The following is a 13166-nucleotide window of genomic DNA, read 5'->3' as shown; positions in this document are numbered from 1 at the left end:
ACCATCTTGTCAAGTGAAAATTCTGCTGCTCATGCGCACATGGTTCAGATCACAGGCCTAGATCAAATTCAGGAGCCCGGTGAGTGGGGTAATGCCAGCACCCCGATTGCACTTTTATTGGCAGCCTTATCAGAGGTATTCATCATTGGCTATCTATAGCCCATAGTAACTGGAGTAGCCGGATACTGTTGAACCTGCGGTCAAATTCGCTCACTAGATGAACCAATAATGGCTCGTACCACTGGTGGAGTGTGGATTGTATCAACCTACTGTGGTTGACCACGGTGGTTTTGTTAGTACAGTGGGTCCGAATCCTTCGAAGCGGTCAAGCTCTTGAAGCACCGCCTTCCTATTTCGCTCTGAATGAAGCTCATGGAAGTCTCTAGATAGGCTGAATTCAAAGACCTCTGGTGTTGAGCCTACTACCTACCTATCTCTACAATGCCTACTACACCTGATCCTCCATCAAACCCCGTACGCCCTACCACGCCTGATCCTCCAGAATCTATATCGAAGTCGAATTCCGCACGCCTTACTCGCGATGATCGAATCCGTGTTCTAGCCCTCCGGGATGCTAGGCTTATCTACTAACAGATTGCCTCACAACTTCAAATAACATATCGACAAGTCTAATATACATGCCAGTCTGAGCAAGCTACTCCTAAAAAGGCACGCGGCCAAGCTCCTAAGCTTTCTGAGGAGGATATTAATAAGATTATTGAGTTTATCTCTTCTTCAAAGCGGGCCAGGCGCTTACCTTATTATAAGGTTATTCAAGAGCTAGACCTTCCAGTTTCAGCAACAGCTTTAGCTCGAGCTCTGAAAAAACGAGGCTACGCACGATATAAAGCTCTTCGAAAGCCACCTCTATCTAATTATAATAAGCGTGTACGTCTTGCTTGGGCCCTTGAGCATGTGAACTAGACAATTAAGCAATGGAATCGAATCCTCTGGTCTGATGAAACATGGGTTACCTCAGGCTATCATAAACGAGTCTATGTGACTAGAAAGGCAGGTGAAGAACTTTAAGAGACTTGCCTACGGACTGAACCTCCTAAGAAGCGTGGCTAGATGTTTTGGGGATCATTTCATAGCTCTTCTAAAGGGCCATGTCTTTTTTGGGAGAAAGAATAGGGCTATATTGATACTAGAAAGTACTGTGATCGAATAGTACCTATTATTGATGGCTATATCCGCCTAGTACGACGGCAAGATATCTATCTTCAACTCATGCATGATAATGCACCTGGTCACACAGGTCAAGCTACTCTACATGAGCTGAATGAGCGTGGAATCTATCCTATCTCATAGCCTGCTTTCTCACCAGATCTTAATCTAATTGAGACTATCTGGAACTGGATGAAGGACTGGATTTAAGAACGATACCCAGAGGATGAGCAGCTATCTTATAATGCCTTGCGAGAGGTTGTACGGGCTGCATGGGATGCAGTTCCAGAGAGTTTCTTACAGGGCTTAGTAGAATCTATGCAGGCAAGGTGCCAGGCAGTTATTGAGGCAGAGGGTGGTCATACTAAATACTAGCTTAGGAATAGCTTTAATATTAGAACTGGCAGAATTCGAATTTCCGAAATAGGATAGACCCACCGTACTAACAAAATCACCGGGGTCAACCACAGTATATCTGACTGGCTGCAACCCCCTCTTTCAAAGTTATAGCGAGGCGGTGTGCTGCTTGAAGGTTGAGATAGCCTGAGCCACATTTTAAGGCCGCGGATCAATCACTACTACCTACATCAACATTTGCCGGATGCGAGTCAGAAAGGGGAATGGCCAGCTTTGAGATATTTAATTTGGCTGCCCTCACCGCATGCGACTCGGTGTGATCATCCGAGCAACTTCTTGAACACCCCTCGCCTACTGGTCAAAAGACTGCTCAAGGCATCAATGCTAAGAGTTTCTCAGCCCCGCACGGAGAGCACATTGTGTCGGGCTGCTGCTATCTATCTACCCCAGAGTACATCAGTGATGCGCAGGCACAGACTCGTTGGATACATCCCAGCACGCCATCAACGAATCCATCGGCTGAATGGTCATTTTGATATCCTGGTAGACTACTATGGTAGTAGTCCCATACAGTTCACTGCAGTGTGTGTACATGTCAGGCGATCCAGGAGTGCTCAGGAAGACACAGCATCTAAGTACCCTGTTGAAACTTACACGTACACTCTAGTAGTGGTTCTCATTTGTTACAGCATAAAAGTAATCATGTTGAGCTTGAATACTGCCAAAACAGACAGTATCAACCGGAAAGCCTGGCACGGACCGGCAACTACTAGTAGGTGCGAGACCGAGACCCATCAAGCTTGAAACCTGCAGGGCGGGTTTCACGATTGTCCCTGTATAGTCATGAGTATAGTGGCGTTGTTCAAGGCTCCAGCATGTTCAAGAATATACCTCTTATCCAATTTCAGGTAAGCACTCCATAGCTTACAGATTACGAGAAGATACTACAAGGAGACCTGCAGAGTAGTGTGGTAAATTTCAGTTATAATTAGAGCAAGAAAACTGCTCATGTGGGCTGTCCTGGTGATGATCCCCGTTCTCTACCGCCACGCTGTGGATCCATTTATTTCAGTAACGGAGATACACAGGGCTGGGTCTGTGGCTCAGCTGCAACCAGTGGCCCTGGTGGTCCAAATTCCACAGTGTGATTTCAAGCTAAGGCCTTGTGATTGGCTATTTTGTTCTCTTGAAACCAGAAGACAAGTTGAGACAGGGATACTGCAGATAAGATGTCTCCAAATAATGAACCCCAGATAGCATACTACTACCTACTAGGTACGTTGTACTCCTACTAGTATGACTGACATTAGTATCTACTCACATCAACTGCCCCTGGGCACTGGAGGACCAAGCTTACCACCACAAAGTCTAGTTAGCTCAGGGCTATGCTCACAAAGAACCCATGCCGCCACAGTTGAGCGCGGACTCGCTCAAGGGCAGTCATGAAGAACACACATCAACCATTTTGGTATACTTCCTTGGTTCGAGCATCGCGAACTCTTACCCGGAAAAACTCGCTGCTTCCTCGCGCCAACCCGTTTTTAACCTCCCCATTCTCTGTACCGGTGTCCAAATTGATATACTGAGAAAACAAAGTACTAGTTCAGCAGCAGTAGTGCTGTTCAAATAATGCGGGGTAACTCTTGAGGGACGTCTCGGGTAATGACGTAGGATTCTTCCAGGCATACCCGCATTACCCTCGGTAGAGTCGCTTCTCAATGTATATAGAGGCAGTCGAACCCTGCAAGTAGACTGTTGTATTCGAGCATTCATCTTATGTTCGCAGCGCTACCTAGCCTTTGTGGTTGGATATATTCTAACGCGAGGACCTCTCTCCAATCGTGGAAGGTACTATTGGCGTCGTCAGGTATAAGAGAGGGAATTGAAAGTCGCTTGTCATTAAGAAAGAATAGGATATCGGCTATATACAAGATATTTAAGCCCATCAATTCACTGCCACTTAGTAAATTTAACTATTTGTCAAATATTCAGGCTATTGACCTTACCCCGCGGTATGGCCCCCGTTCAAACAGGATGCTCAGCTACCTCCAGATCCTTACAGAAGGCCGACAGGTACAACGTGCCAGTAGTATAGGGAAGACTGCACTAGTAGGCTCTGTGTATGGCTTGTATTGCAGGTGGCTGACCAGTGTGCAAATACGTTTTACTGGTATGTATTGAGAAAAGGCCACTCGTACTTTGGCAACCACCACATACGGCCTTTGACAGACAGGCCCTCGTCCATGACGTCAATATGTAAATGTTGAGGGCTATACTACTACTAGTGAACTACAACGTAAGCTGGAGAACCATGGAAAGTTATGCCCTTGACTTAAGACAGTGAGAATCAGTAATTCTGTTCGTGAAGCAGACGCGAGTAGCGACTACCTAGGTAGGCATTAAGGTTTGACTATAGTTTGGAGCTTTAAATTTGTAAGAGCCTATAGTTTGGGCAAGGCAGCGGCTGTTATCACATAGAACCATTCCCTACATACTAAGCCAGCAATAAATAGCCCTTCCCAAAGGGTTTGAAGTGCACTTTCTCGATTGGGAAGAAGTTGTATGCGGTTAAATGCGTCCACCCCCTCTTTAGGTATGTGATTTACAGCTTTCCATCACCAGGATGATTGTATTAGGGTATATGCTATAACAGACATTGACACTGAGCCACGATGAGGTTCAGCAAGGACATGAGAAACCATCACCAACAGAGCCTTGTATAAACAAAAACAGGCGAATAACGATGCAGATATGGTCCATAAAGCAAGCGAGCATCAGGAATGCTTGCTCCAAAGAGCCAACTCGTGTCTCAGACAAGATCTGGCTTTCAACCAACATGAAATACTTGTACAAAAGCCGTAGCAACGGCATCAAGGATAGCAGCGTCAATCGTAATCATAGTGCATAAGACGCAGGTATAATTCTTCGTCAGCGCACCTTCTTCTCATCCCCTCATTCAACCTCTTGACTTTTTTTTATCTCCAGCCCAGAAACGACAAATAGCATCAGTGCTACCTGCATCTACTTCAATGAGACTAGCCGTCAAAGAAGTCATGGTTGTGGTCCGATGGTGTTGTATTAGACGATCATTTGCGCGATGCCTTGTCCGCCCAGGGTCTTGCTGCCAACAAAATCCTGGTTCTTCAGACCTGCCAGCGCATAGAATAGACCGGCGATGAGGAGGAGGACAGCGGCGGCGAGTAGACTGGAGGGATCTTTGAGCAAGCTGAGCCATTGGACAATACTCATAACGGTATATACCGCAGCTCGCATATAGTTGGTTGTGAACCGTCGGATGAAGGTATCGAATTTCTCGGAGGTAGGACAGATTCTCAAGAGGAATGGCACTTCAATGAAGACAAGAATGCAGCCCGAAATGCTGTAGATATTAGTCGCCATACATACTAACCAAGTAACCCATCAACTCACATGCACAAGATGCTGAAAATGATGAGAACCGCGTTAAAGGAGAAAATATTGGCAATACCGACGGCAAGACACAGGATGATGCACAGCACCCCCGTCCTAATCGCGTGATCAGCAAATCGTCCAGGGAAAAAGTGGCCCCTTGATTTTGAGGTTCCAGATAGATATTGTGAGCTCGAGCGAGCGGTTCAACAGCTGTCGATCATCTGAGCGACAATCAGGACCTCCAACATTGAAAGCAAGCAATGCCAAGCATCTCCGTTGAAAGCGTCCAGGCAGCCATTATTCGTTGATGGAGGCCTTTGATTATGCGCAACAGTGTGATAAAAAGAGAAATAACAGATCATAATTTGGGGCACAAACCATTGTCCGTAGATACCTAGGAGAAAAGCTGTTAGCTGCTTGTCGCCGACAGTCAACAAAGGTAAGACGGAAGCTCGTACTAAAGTTTCTCGAACGGAACTCTTCTGCAAGAGACATGTTGGAGAGCTTTGAGATAGCAAAACAATCGCAGGCTATAAGGATTATGCGATCAGGTAGTGTGAAGAGCTTTTGGGAGTCTGGAGGGATAAATCAGAAGGAAGTCCGGTTGAGTCAAGAGCACCCTGCAGATGTTCCAAAGGCAAGACAAGGCGCGACAAACAAAAACGGGGCCAAGTTGCCATTTCTCGGCGGCGATCCCTTCACCGCCTGCAGGCAGAACTGCGGATCCGCGGTGTCACTTTGTTGGGGCAACAGCTGGTATGATCCAACTTGGGTAACCTCACTTCTCCGCATTGGCCAACCGTCTTGTCTGTATCTAGACAAAATCTCAACCCCTACACCTCCTGACAGACATTTAGCATGGATGCAGGGACTAAGCACGGCCGTAATGTCTCCAGATGTAAGCATTTCTTTCTGCTGCCCAATCGTGACACTGATTGTTTTACTAGCTTCAAGACCGCGTAGTTCAACTAAAGGCCCTCTTGATCAACCAGACGAGTAAGGCTTGGATCTTCAGCCTAGCCGAGCGGATGCTGATAAAACTATAGCCCTCTCAATGTTGAGAGCTTGAGCAAGATCTCGACACCATTGATCTCAAAACCAGCTGATTATGGAATGTATACCGGCGCTTCTTTCAGCACTTTGGATCCGTTGGCTCCAGAAGAACTGTCAACGAATCTGGAAAAAGACCTTTCCTTTCTTCTTCGGTACGACAACTACCATTCTCTCTCACAAGTCGATATTCCACATGCTTTGCGATCCGAGTTCATATCGCTCAAGCCTGATGAGTCCCTGACTTCATCACTTGGTACTCTTGAGGCGTTGCTAGTCAAAGGCCATTTCCTTTCAGCGGCCTACCTCTGCGGTACTATCTTGACGTCGTCACTTGTTTCTCCTACCGACATCAAGCATGTTTTTGCACTGTTTTACACACGGTTGGCATGCCTGGAGCTTTCAGGCAACACTGTCATTGCAGCTCAAGAATCCAAGGCTCTGGAAGATTTAAGCTCGACATTCTACTATGTGGATCCTCCAACAAAGGCCGTTGACGGGCATCATGACCACCCAAACAACCCTCGTCATATCGCGCCGTGGCCGCTACGTATTCTGGCTATCAGGTTGCAGAGTATTGGATTTGGAGACTCACGTCGGGGGATTGGCGGGTTGTATGAGCTCGGATTGGAAGCGCGAAGGGAGATAGTGCGTCCGGATCTGAACCCTACCGAACGGGAAATATGGAGAAGTAGACTATCCGATCTTGGAATACGGACGGTGAATGCATTGATCGAGATGGGAGATCTCAGTGCAGCCAAGAGGTCGCTAGAGAGCCTGAGGGAAACGAAACCAGACCATGTAATCACCGATGTAAGAGCGGTGCTTTTACTCCTTTCAATTGGCGATGTTGACGCGGCAAGACAACTGTGTTTGGAAATTGGCGACCCACGGGGGGCAATATTAAAACCTCTCCTCTGCATGGCAGAAGGCAGTTATGATGACGCAGCCCTTGAATGGCGGTCTCTCCTAGGCAGCAACGACAGAGCGATGGACGACGCCGCAATCTCTCAAAATTTGGCTGTGTGTTTGCTATACACTGGCCAGCTCAATGAGGTATGTCTCCTGTCGCGATCTGTTGAATTGGGGCACGATTAACGAGCCTCGTCTTAGGCACGCAAAGTCTTGGAATCGCTGGTCCAGAAACAGCACTCTTTCTCCAGCCTTGTCTTCAACTTAGCGACAGTGTACGAGCTTTGCTCTGACAAGTCTGTGCAGCTGAAGACTGGGCTTGTTGGAGCTATTGCTGAACAGCCAGTTACTGGCGATACCAACCGTGAGAAGCTAAATGCAGATTTCAAGTTGTAAGCAATATCATGGGAGTGACATTCTACAGGAGATTGTGCAGTAAGTCTGTCATGAAAGAGCACGAAGTAATGACATGTGCTCTATGAATATGCATATGGTCTGCCCTTCTATACACCAAGAACGCCCACACTTATCACACGCCATACACCCGATGCTCCGAAACGCTTATGCGGTATCAACAAATCACATCAGAACTATTAAAGCATCGTCATGAGGTTTCCTGGATTGGCGTCAAAGGACCTTCGGGCTTCGGCTTTGATCTCGGCTTTCGGATTATGATCCTGTCGCCTTCTTTCTGCCACCCTAGCTTCTCCACCTCGACCAGCTTTTCCCATGTCCAAGACTGGTCCCCTGTGCAGCCCTGAACGACCCAAGCAATGTCAACACCGAGGTAAGACCGACCTACTGCTTTAAGAGCGCGTCGCCGGACCCGATCCTCTGCCCAGTTCATCACTGCACGCATTAGAGAATCCACTTCTTTCCGAACTCGCCAAAAGACTACCCAGTTGTCATGCGCAATGGCTTGCAGAACCTGATCAACTTCTCGCGATTGGAAATTAGACTGCCTACGAGCCCGTGCGCGCAGCTCAAAGGCAGTAAGCAAATCCTCTTGCCGGCACGCGTAATCCAGTATGAGATACGAGAAGTATTCTTTTAATTCGGATTCTGGGAGTGGGTTCGAAGGGGTATGAAGATGGTCGAGAAGGTAGCGAAGGGACGGAAAGTACGACGGCGGGTGCTGAGCCTGGATGGAAACTTTGATGGAGAACACATGGACCCGCTGAGAGAAAGCGATAGGAACAGTTGAGGCTGTGGCCAGGACAGCTTCGCGAAGCTTACGAAGGGACAGGAGGAGGGTGGACAACTCTGTGGCAGCTGTAAGACCGGGTGACGCAGCGGATTTGGCCGATTGTGGAACGGAGGCTGGGGGGTTCTTCGTTGCATCGTTAGAGGCGCTCCTGGGGAGGGACAACCAAGCGGAGTCTAGGTTCTTTGAATGCCGGGCGCAAAACTCAATATATCGGGCCACAATCTTGTCGTAATAGTCCTGCTGGGTTTTGTGGTCTAGTAGCCTGCGAAGTGGGTGCTGGTTAGTTAGGTGAAGCATGGCGGAACAGGGCGAATCATACTTGCGATCGCCCTTGGACACAAAGCCCACTGTTTCAAGCGAGTCTGTCACGGGCTTGAGACGACTGCCTGGCCATTTTCCTGGAGGCGCCCGGCCAGTCATGCTGCGATGCAATCTAGGGGCTGTGGGAGGGCATCGATCTGCCGCGGGGAAACTGGAGCGAGTGCGGGCGATACTGCTAAATATGAGCTTAATGTTTGTCCTGTTTGCTCGCTTTGAATGGTTTGCTAGACTTCCCCAACACAGAGAAGGCTTCTAGAAGCCTCAACAATTCCTTTTGTTTTCTTTCCCCTTTTTTACATATTGAGGTTATTATTATAGATTTTGAGGCATTTACGTACGTTTATATCTAGACACCATATCTGACTGTTCTCGTCGATTTTCTTTTCTCAGTCAGGTTCCTTCGGCATCTGCCCTCCCATTGCTTATTCGCGATGCCACCTCGACAGCGTCGTCCCACCGAAAGCCATCAGAAGGATCCAGGAAGCTGTCAGACAGCTTCTGTAGCGGCTGCAGTGTTAGAAGATCCTCCCCGGGCTATCAGATCTCTTCTTCACTGGAACGATCTGCCCCACTGGCAGCGGGATAATCAGCATATCCACACGGGATATCGACCAGCATCGAACTCGTTTCTCGTTTCGTTCCAGTCCCTGACATATATTCACAACGAGACCGTCAATATCTATACCCATCTACTGCCGTCAATCTTGGCAGTCCCAGCTGCGACCCAACTCTATCGAGTCCTCACTCCGCGTTATAAGACCGCCACCGATGGCGATATTCGTGCCTTTGGCTGCTTCTTCGGGGGCGCCGCCTTTTGCCTAGGAATGTCGGCGTTCTACCATACCATCTCGAACCATTCCCCGACTGTGGCACGCATTGGGAACACGTTTGACTACATTGGTATCGTAGGACTGATAGTGGGTAGTTTCGTCCCTAGCGTTTACTATGGCTTCTATTGCGTTCCTGAGATGCAGAGGCTGTATTGGTCGATGATATGCACGATTGGCCTTGGCTGCGTCGCGGTTTCGATCTTCCCTCAGTTCCGAACCCCTCGCTGGCGCCCATTCCGTGCAGCCATGTTTGTCGGAATGGGCCTGTCAGCGGTGTTTCCGGTGGTCCATGGGTTGCAGCTGTACGGGCGTGACCAGATGATGCGCCAGATAGGCCTCGGCTGGCTTTTGCTTCAAGGATTTCTGTACATCCTTGGTGCCGGGATTTATGCAGCCCGAGTCCCCGAACGGCTGCAACCAGGGAGGTTCGATCTTTGGGGAAGTTCGCATCAGATCTTTCATGTGCTTGTTGTTTGCGCAGCCATTGCTCATCTGACAGGACTTTTGACTGCCTTTGATTATAGACATAGCGGGACTACAGAAAACTGTCCCGCAGAGCTTATTATGTGATTCGTCACAAAGAAAGAGAAACCTTTATGATCACACGAACAAGCAAAAAAAAGTTTTAGTTGGATAACACGTTACTTTGGGCCCGAGGTTACAATGATCCAATCTGAGGCGTGATATACATGTTGGACGGTGATGATATTGCGCTGACGCTCATCATACGAGATTTGTCCAACCAGAAAAGAGTTCCTCGTGCTGACCTGACAACTTGTACGACTGCGAGTAAACTTGAGTTTGCCCTAAAATGAGGCCGGCAACGAAAGAAAGCCTACTCCACGACCAAGGACCATGAGAAACGAAAGAGAGCCTGCAATAATACTGCGCTGTCGGGTCCTGTGAATTCCACCGCTTCCTCTGCAGTGTCGCAACTCAAACGAGAAGGGCAGGAGGCCCTGCTGCCTGCGCGCTGCACCTGTTTACAACTCACATGCTGCGCTGGCATGCGTCCAGAGTACGTCGCTACAGTGGCCTTTTTATTGGATATTCCCCAAAGAATGGGGAAAAAAACAAAAGAAGCTGGCCGCGGAAAGTAGATCTAGTCGGCATTCTGATCCCACGGCACTGGTACGTGGCTTGTACCATGGTGTCGCACCTAAGCTTATTCATCGGCCTTACCGTACTTGATTCTCGAGGCGAGTAGGTACTCTCACTTTCTCCCAGGAACAGCGGATGATGCCAAGTGATTGGTCACTCTCTCTTTGGCTTTCGAACGAGCTGGTGTCAGTTGGACTCAGGCCTGCAGATTAAGCCCTGGATCGCAGTTGGCTGGCTTTTATGTCTGGTGGATCAGAGGGGGCTCTGGGGTTTCACAACGGCTGACCTCGTCTGTGCTCAAGTCGTCAACCAAGTATGAACTGAACTCTGCAGCATGGGCGGCAATGCCTTGATTATATATACATATATATGTATATATAATCAGAATACGCTGGGCAGTACATGGCTTACACGCCCCAAGAGCTGTACATTCTCCCTCCTTGACTTACCGCAGATTCTACTTTGCCCTTGCATTCCAGAACTTTTCAAAATCCCTGGTCGCCTCTACTTTTGCTGCGTGATGCTCACAGACTCTGGTGCAGCGTCCGGTAACCGAGAAACGCCGAAGCTTCGGACAGCTTGCGAGAACTGCAGGCAGTCAAAGGTGAAATGCAATTTATCCGGGAAGGACACTTGCCTTCGCTGCCTCCGCCATGGGCTGCCCTGCCGCTACCGGGTTGCGAACAGATCCGGCAAACCCAAGGGAAGCAAGAATAGGTCAACGCTACGGAAGCTGGGTCAACTGCAAGAGAACAAGGCTGCTTCTATCCCGAACGATCATCTTGTAAGGAGAAGCATCGAAGCCATACCCAGCCCGAGGTTCCCACGCAGCGAAGCTGAAACGGTGATTGCTACTTCCTTTTTTTTCGGTCTTGATATCATCCATCTAAACGCTGCATAGATCCTACAACCCGAACCAAGGCTTCCGGACAGCCCAATAGGCGAGATGCCTAATGCGTCCATGTTTTTAGCCGACTGCGCAGAATATCCTTCGCTGTACGGAGATTCGATGGCGGACAGCCCTTGTGCGGAGGCTTCGATGTCGCCGACTTTCTTGCAAAAGGAGTTCATTACGAAAGGACTGACCAGCTTTCCCCTTGCAGTGCACATCCCCAGCGCGCTTCGGCCAACATGTGACTGTTCGGAGACGCTGGTTTTCTATCACGACCACCTACGGCAGATGGTAATTAATCCAGGGCAGCTTCGGTTCGATCAGACGCTCCAGGGAGTGCAGGCAGCGCTCGCGATATGTCGTGGATTCTTACAGTGCCCAAATGGGCACAAGGAAGGCCACAACAACACCGATGGTACGAGTTTGATTCTCTGCATGTCTACCATAGAGTTAATCCTACAAATATTGGACTATTGGACTTCATACGAGCTCCTTCCACAGCCCAGGGAGGCAATTCCCTGTGAGACGGTAGGGTATGGGGAGTACGAGATGGGACCGGACGAGACTCGCCGAGTTCGCCGCTTTCTTATCCGAGGACGGCTCCTGCTCTGCAAGGAGACACTCGGTCTCCTTAAGAGTGTGACAAGCGGCGAGAGCACAGAGGGAATAGGAGGAGGCTGGCTACAACAGATCATTGGAGGCACTGAGGCTATGACTGACACTTTTCTCCATGCCCTGTCTGAGGCAGAATGTATCTGCAACTTTTAGCGCGCTGCACGTATAGCCTAATCTGACTACTTAATCACCACATAACCGTCGACTACTCTATGTTTTGTTGTTCGGTGCAAGAAACTGCTGAAGCCGTCCGGACGGCTCTCGGTTGGGACTGCAGCAACGGGCCTCGGCAAACCCCCCCGCAGCTTGAGCATACTGTACTTGACCACTTTATAATGACTCTTCTCTCCTTCTCTACGCGCACCCTCCTTTCCGTTACTTGATCAGCCTATCTGTGCACCCAAAGAAAACAAAATGTCATCCCGCCTTTCTCAGATCAACGCCCACCTCAACTTCCCCCGCGGCCTCCTCGCCGGGCAAGTCGCCATCATTACCGGCGCAGGCCAAGGCATCGGCGCCGAAGCAGCCCGGCTCTTTGCCAACGAAGGCGCAAAGGTCGTAGTTGCTGACATTGATGGCGGTACTGACCCTTTCTTCTTCTGCTATTCAATCTCCTCTGACGAGCACTGTAGAAAAGGCAAACGGCGTCGTCAAGGCCATCAACGACGCCGAACCCAACCGCGCCATTGCTGTGGTCGGCGACATCCTCGATGACAAGTATATCCAGGATCTCGTGGACAAGGCTGCGGCTTTTGGAAACGGCAAGATTCATATCATTGTGAACAATGCCGGGTTTACCTGGGATGGTGTCATTCACAAGGCGGGTACTCTCCTCTTACCACCTGCCAGTCGCTCTTTCCTCTGTTGAATACGCTGGGTCGTTCTTTTCTTCTCTGTCCTCCTCCCGGCGTTCCTTCCCAATAGGGTCGTCGAACTCTCAGGAAGGAGCAGGTCTCCCACAGTGCTGGACACCCGTCGCTCTTTCCCAGTAGACCTCTGGCTCTATTCACGGTCCCAGTATTGTTTTTTTGTTCCTCTTTTTGTTTTTCTCCCCCTCTCTCTTGCTCTCTTCCCGCCGAGGCCACACTCATCGCAAAGATATATTTACTAACCTGGCTGAATGTTTAGATCACAGACAAGCAATGGGACACCATGATCGCGGTCCACAACACAGCCCCCTTTAAGCTTATTCGCGCCGCAGCAAAGTACTTCCGCGTCAAGGACAAGGAGCCCCGCGTGATCATTAACATCAGTTCAACCAGTGGTATCCACGGAAATGCGTACGTTCCTTTTTTTTTTTTTT

General features: G+C 49.2%; 8 protein-coding genes across 8 annotated transcripts in view; 5 read left to right on the top strand and 3 right to left on the bottom strand.

Annotated features, from left to right (window-relative positions):
- The first annotated feature begins 1686 nt into the window (after positions 1–1686).
- Positions 1687–2377, top strand: BJX68DRAFT_225131 (uncharacterized protein). The gene has a single exon (XM_071038357.1). It carries the CDS (start codon positions 1906–1908, stop codon positions 2326–2328), a length of 423 nt encoding a protein of 140 aa, XP_070905106.1. The 5' UTR covers positions 1687–1905; the 3' UTR covers positions 2329–2377.
- A 157-nt stretch (positions 2378–2534) lies between these two features.
- BJX68DRAFT_225130 (uncharacterized protein) lies at positions 2535–3322 on the bottom strand. Its single transcript, XM_071038356.1, has 2 exons — positions 2892–3322; positions 2535–2799 (listed from the first exon to the last, which is right to left on the bottom strand). The coding sequence occupies exon 1, from the start codon at positions 3295–3297 to the stop codon at positions 3025–3027; it is 273 nt and encodes a 90-aa protein (XP_070905105.1). The 5' UTR covers positions 3298–3322; the 3' UTR covers positions 2535–2799; positions 2892–3024.
- A 620-nt stretch (positions 3323–3942) lies between these two features.
- BJX68DRAFT_225126 (Tvp18 family protein) lies at positions 3943–5556 on the bottom strand. Its single transcript, XM_071038355.1, has 4 exons — positions 5394–5556; positions 5314–5329; positions 4954–5049; positions 3943–4903 (listed from the first exon to the last, which is right to left on the bottom strand). Exons 1-4 carry the CDS (start codon positions 5428–5430, stop codon positions 4603–4605), a joined length of 450 nt encoding a protein of 149 aa, XP_070905104.1. The 5' UTR covers positions 5431–5556; the 3' UTR covers positions 3943–4602.
- Positions 5557–5793: 237 nt separating this feature from the next.
- Positions 5794–7293, top strand: BJX68DRAFT_252071 (uncharacterized protein; the record flags this gene model as incomplete). The annotated part of the gene is made up of 4 exons (XM_071042492.1): positions 5794–5833; positions 5883–5931; positions 5982–7041; positions 7099–7293. The coding sequence occupies 4 exons, from the start codon at positions 5794–5796 to the stop codon at positions 7291–7293; spliced, it is 1344 nt and encodes a 447-aa protein (XP_070905103.1).
- Positions 7294–7501: 208 nt separating this feature from the next.
- BJX68DRAFT_261357 (uncharacterized protein) lies at positions 7502–8524 on the bottom strand (the record flags this gene model as incomplete). Its single annotated transcript, XM_071044133.1, has 2 exons — positions 7502–8366; positions 8424–8524. The coding sequence occupies 2 exons, from the start codon at positions 8522–8524 to the stop codon at positions 7502–7504; spliced, it is 966 nt and encodes a 321-aa protein (XP_070905102.1).
- Positions 8525–8856: 332 nt separating this feature from the next.
- On the top strand, positions 8857–9825 carry BJX68DRAFT_252069 (hemolysin III family protein; the record flags this gene model as incomplete). Its single annotated transcript, XM_071042491.1, has 1 exon — positions 8857–9825. The coding sequence occupies one exon, from the start codon at positions 8857–8859 to the stop codon at positions 9823–9825; it is 969 nt and encodes a 322-aa protein (XP_070905101.1).
- Positions 9826–10711: 886 nt separating this feature from the next.
- Positions 10712–12043, top strand: BJX68DRAFT_225119 (Zn(II)2Cys6 transcription factor domain-containing protein). The gene is made up of 2 exons (XM_071038354.1): positions 10712–11200; positions 11258–12043. The coding sequence occupies exons 1-2, from the start codon at positions 10877–10879 to the stop codon at positions 12014–12016; spliced, it is 1083 nt and encodes a 360-aa protein (XP_070905100.1). The 5' UTR covers positions 10712–10876; the 3' UTR covers positions 12017–12043.
- A 128-nt stretch (positions 12044–12171) lies between these two features.
- The window catches only part of BJX68DRAFT_225118 (SDR family NAD(P)-dependent oxidoreductase), a 1521-nt gene continuing 526 nt past the window's right edge, over positions 12172–13166 (top strand). The window contains exons 1-3 of the mRNA XM_071038353.1: positions 12172–12443; positions 12496–12683; positions 12992–13143. Coding sequence (XP_070905099.1) covers positions 12278–12443; positions 12496–12683; positions 12992–13143 — 506 coding nt within the window. The 5' untranslated portion in view covers positions 12172–12277. The remainder of the gene's footprint in view (positions 12444–12495; positions 12684–12991; positions 13144–13166) is intronic.

This window comes from Aspergillus pseudodeflectus (genome assembly GCF_044049435.1).
Source record: "Aspergillus pseudodeflectus strain CBS 756.74 chromosome Unknown BJX68scaffold_2, whole genome shotgun sequence".
In the NCBI taxonomy this organism is placed as follows: Eukaryota; Fungi; Ascomycota; class Eurotiomycetes; order Eurotiales; family Aspergillaceae; genus Aspergillus; species Aspergillus pseudodeflectus.
This window is presented reverse-complemented; position numbering and strand designations above follow the sequence as displayed.

What these genes read in the sequence shown, in the direction of transcription:
- BJX68DRAFT_225131 (XM_071038357.1), top strand. Translation starts at nt 1,906, where the DNA reads ATGCTAAGAGTTTCTCAGCCCCGCACGGAGAGCACATTGTGTCGGGCT.
- BJX68DRAFT_225130 (XM_071038356.1), bottom strand. Translation starts at nt 3,297, where the DNA reads ATGAATGCTCGAATACAACAGTCTACTTGCAGGGTTCGACTGCCTCTA.
- BJX68DRAFT_225126 (XM_071038355.1), bottom strand. Translation starts at nt 5,430, where the DNA reads ATGTCTCTTGCAGAAGAGTTCCGTTCGAGAAACTTTA. An exon ending in ATTTTCAGCATCTTGTGCAT is followed by an intron (nt 4,904 to 4,953) that starts GTGAGTTGATGG and finishes TAATATCTACAG; the next exon opens with CATTTCGGGCTGCATTCTTG.
- BJX68DRAFT_225119 (XM_071038354.1), top strand. Translation starts at nt 10,877, where the DNA reads ATGCTCACAGACTCTGGTGCAGCGTCCGGTAACCGAGAAACGCCGAAG. An exon ending in CACGCAGCGAAGCTGAAACG is followed by an intron (nt 11,201 to 11,257) that starts GTGATTGCTACT and finishes AACGCTGCATAG; the next exon opens with ATCCTACAACCCGAACCAAG.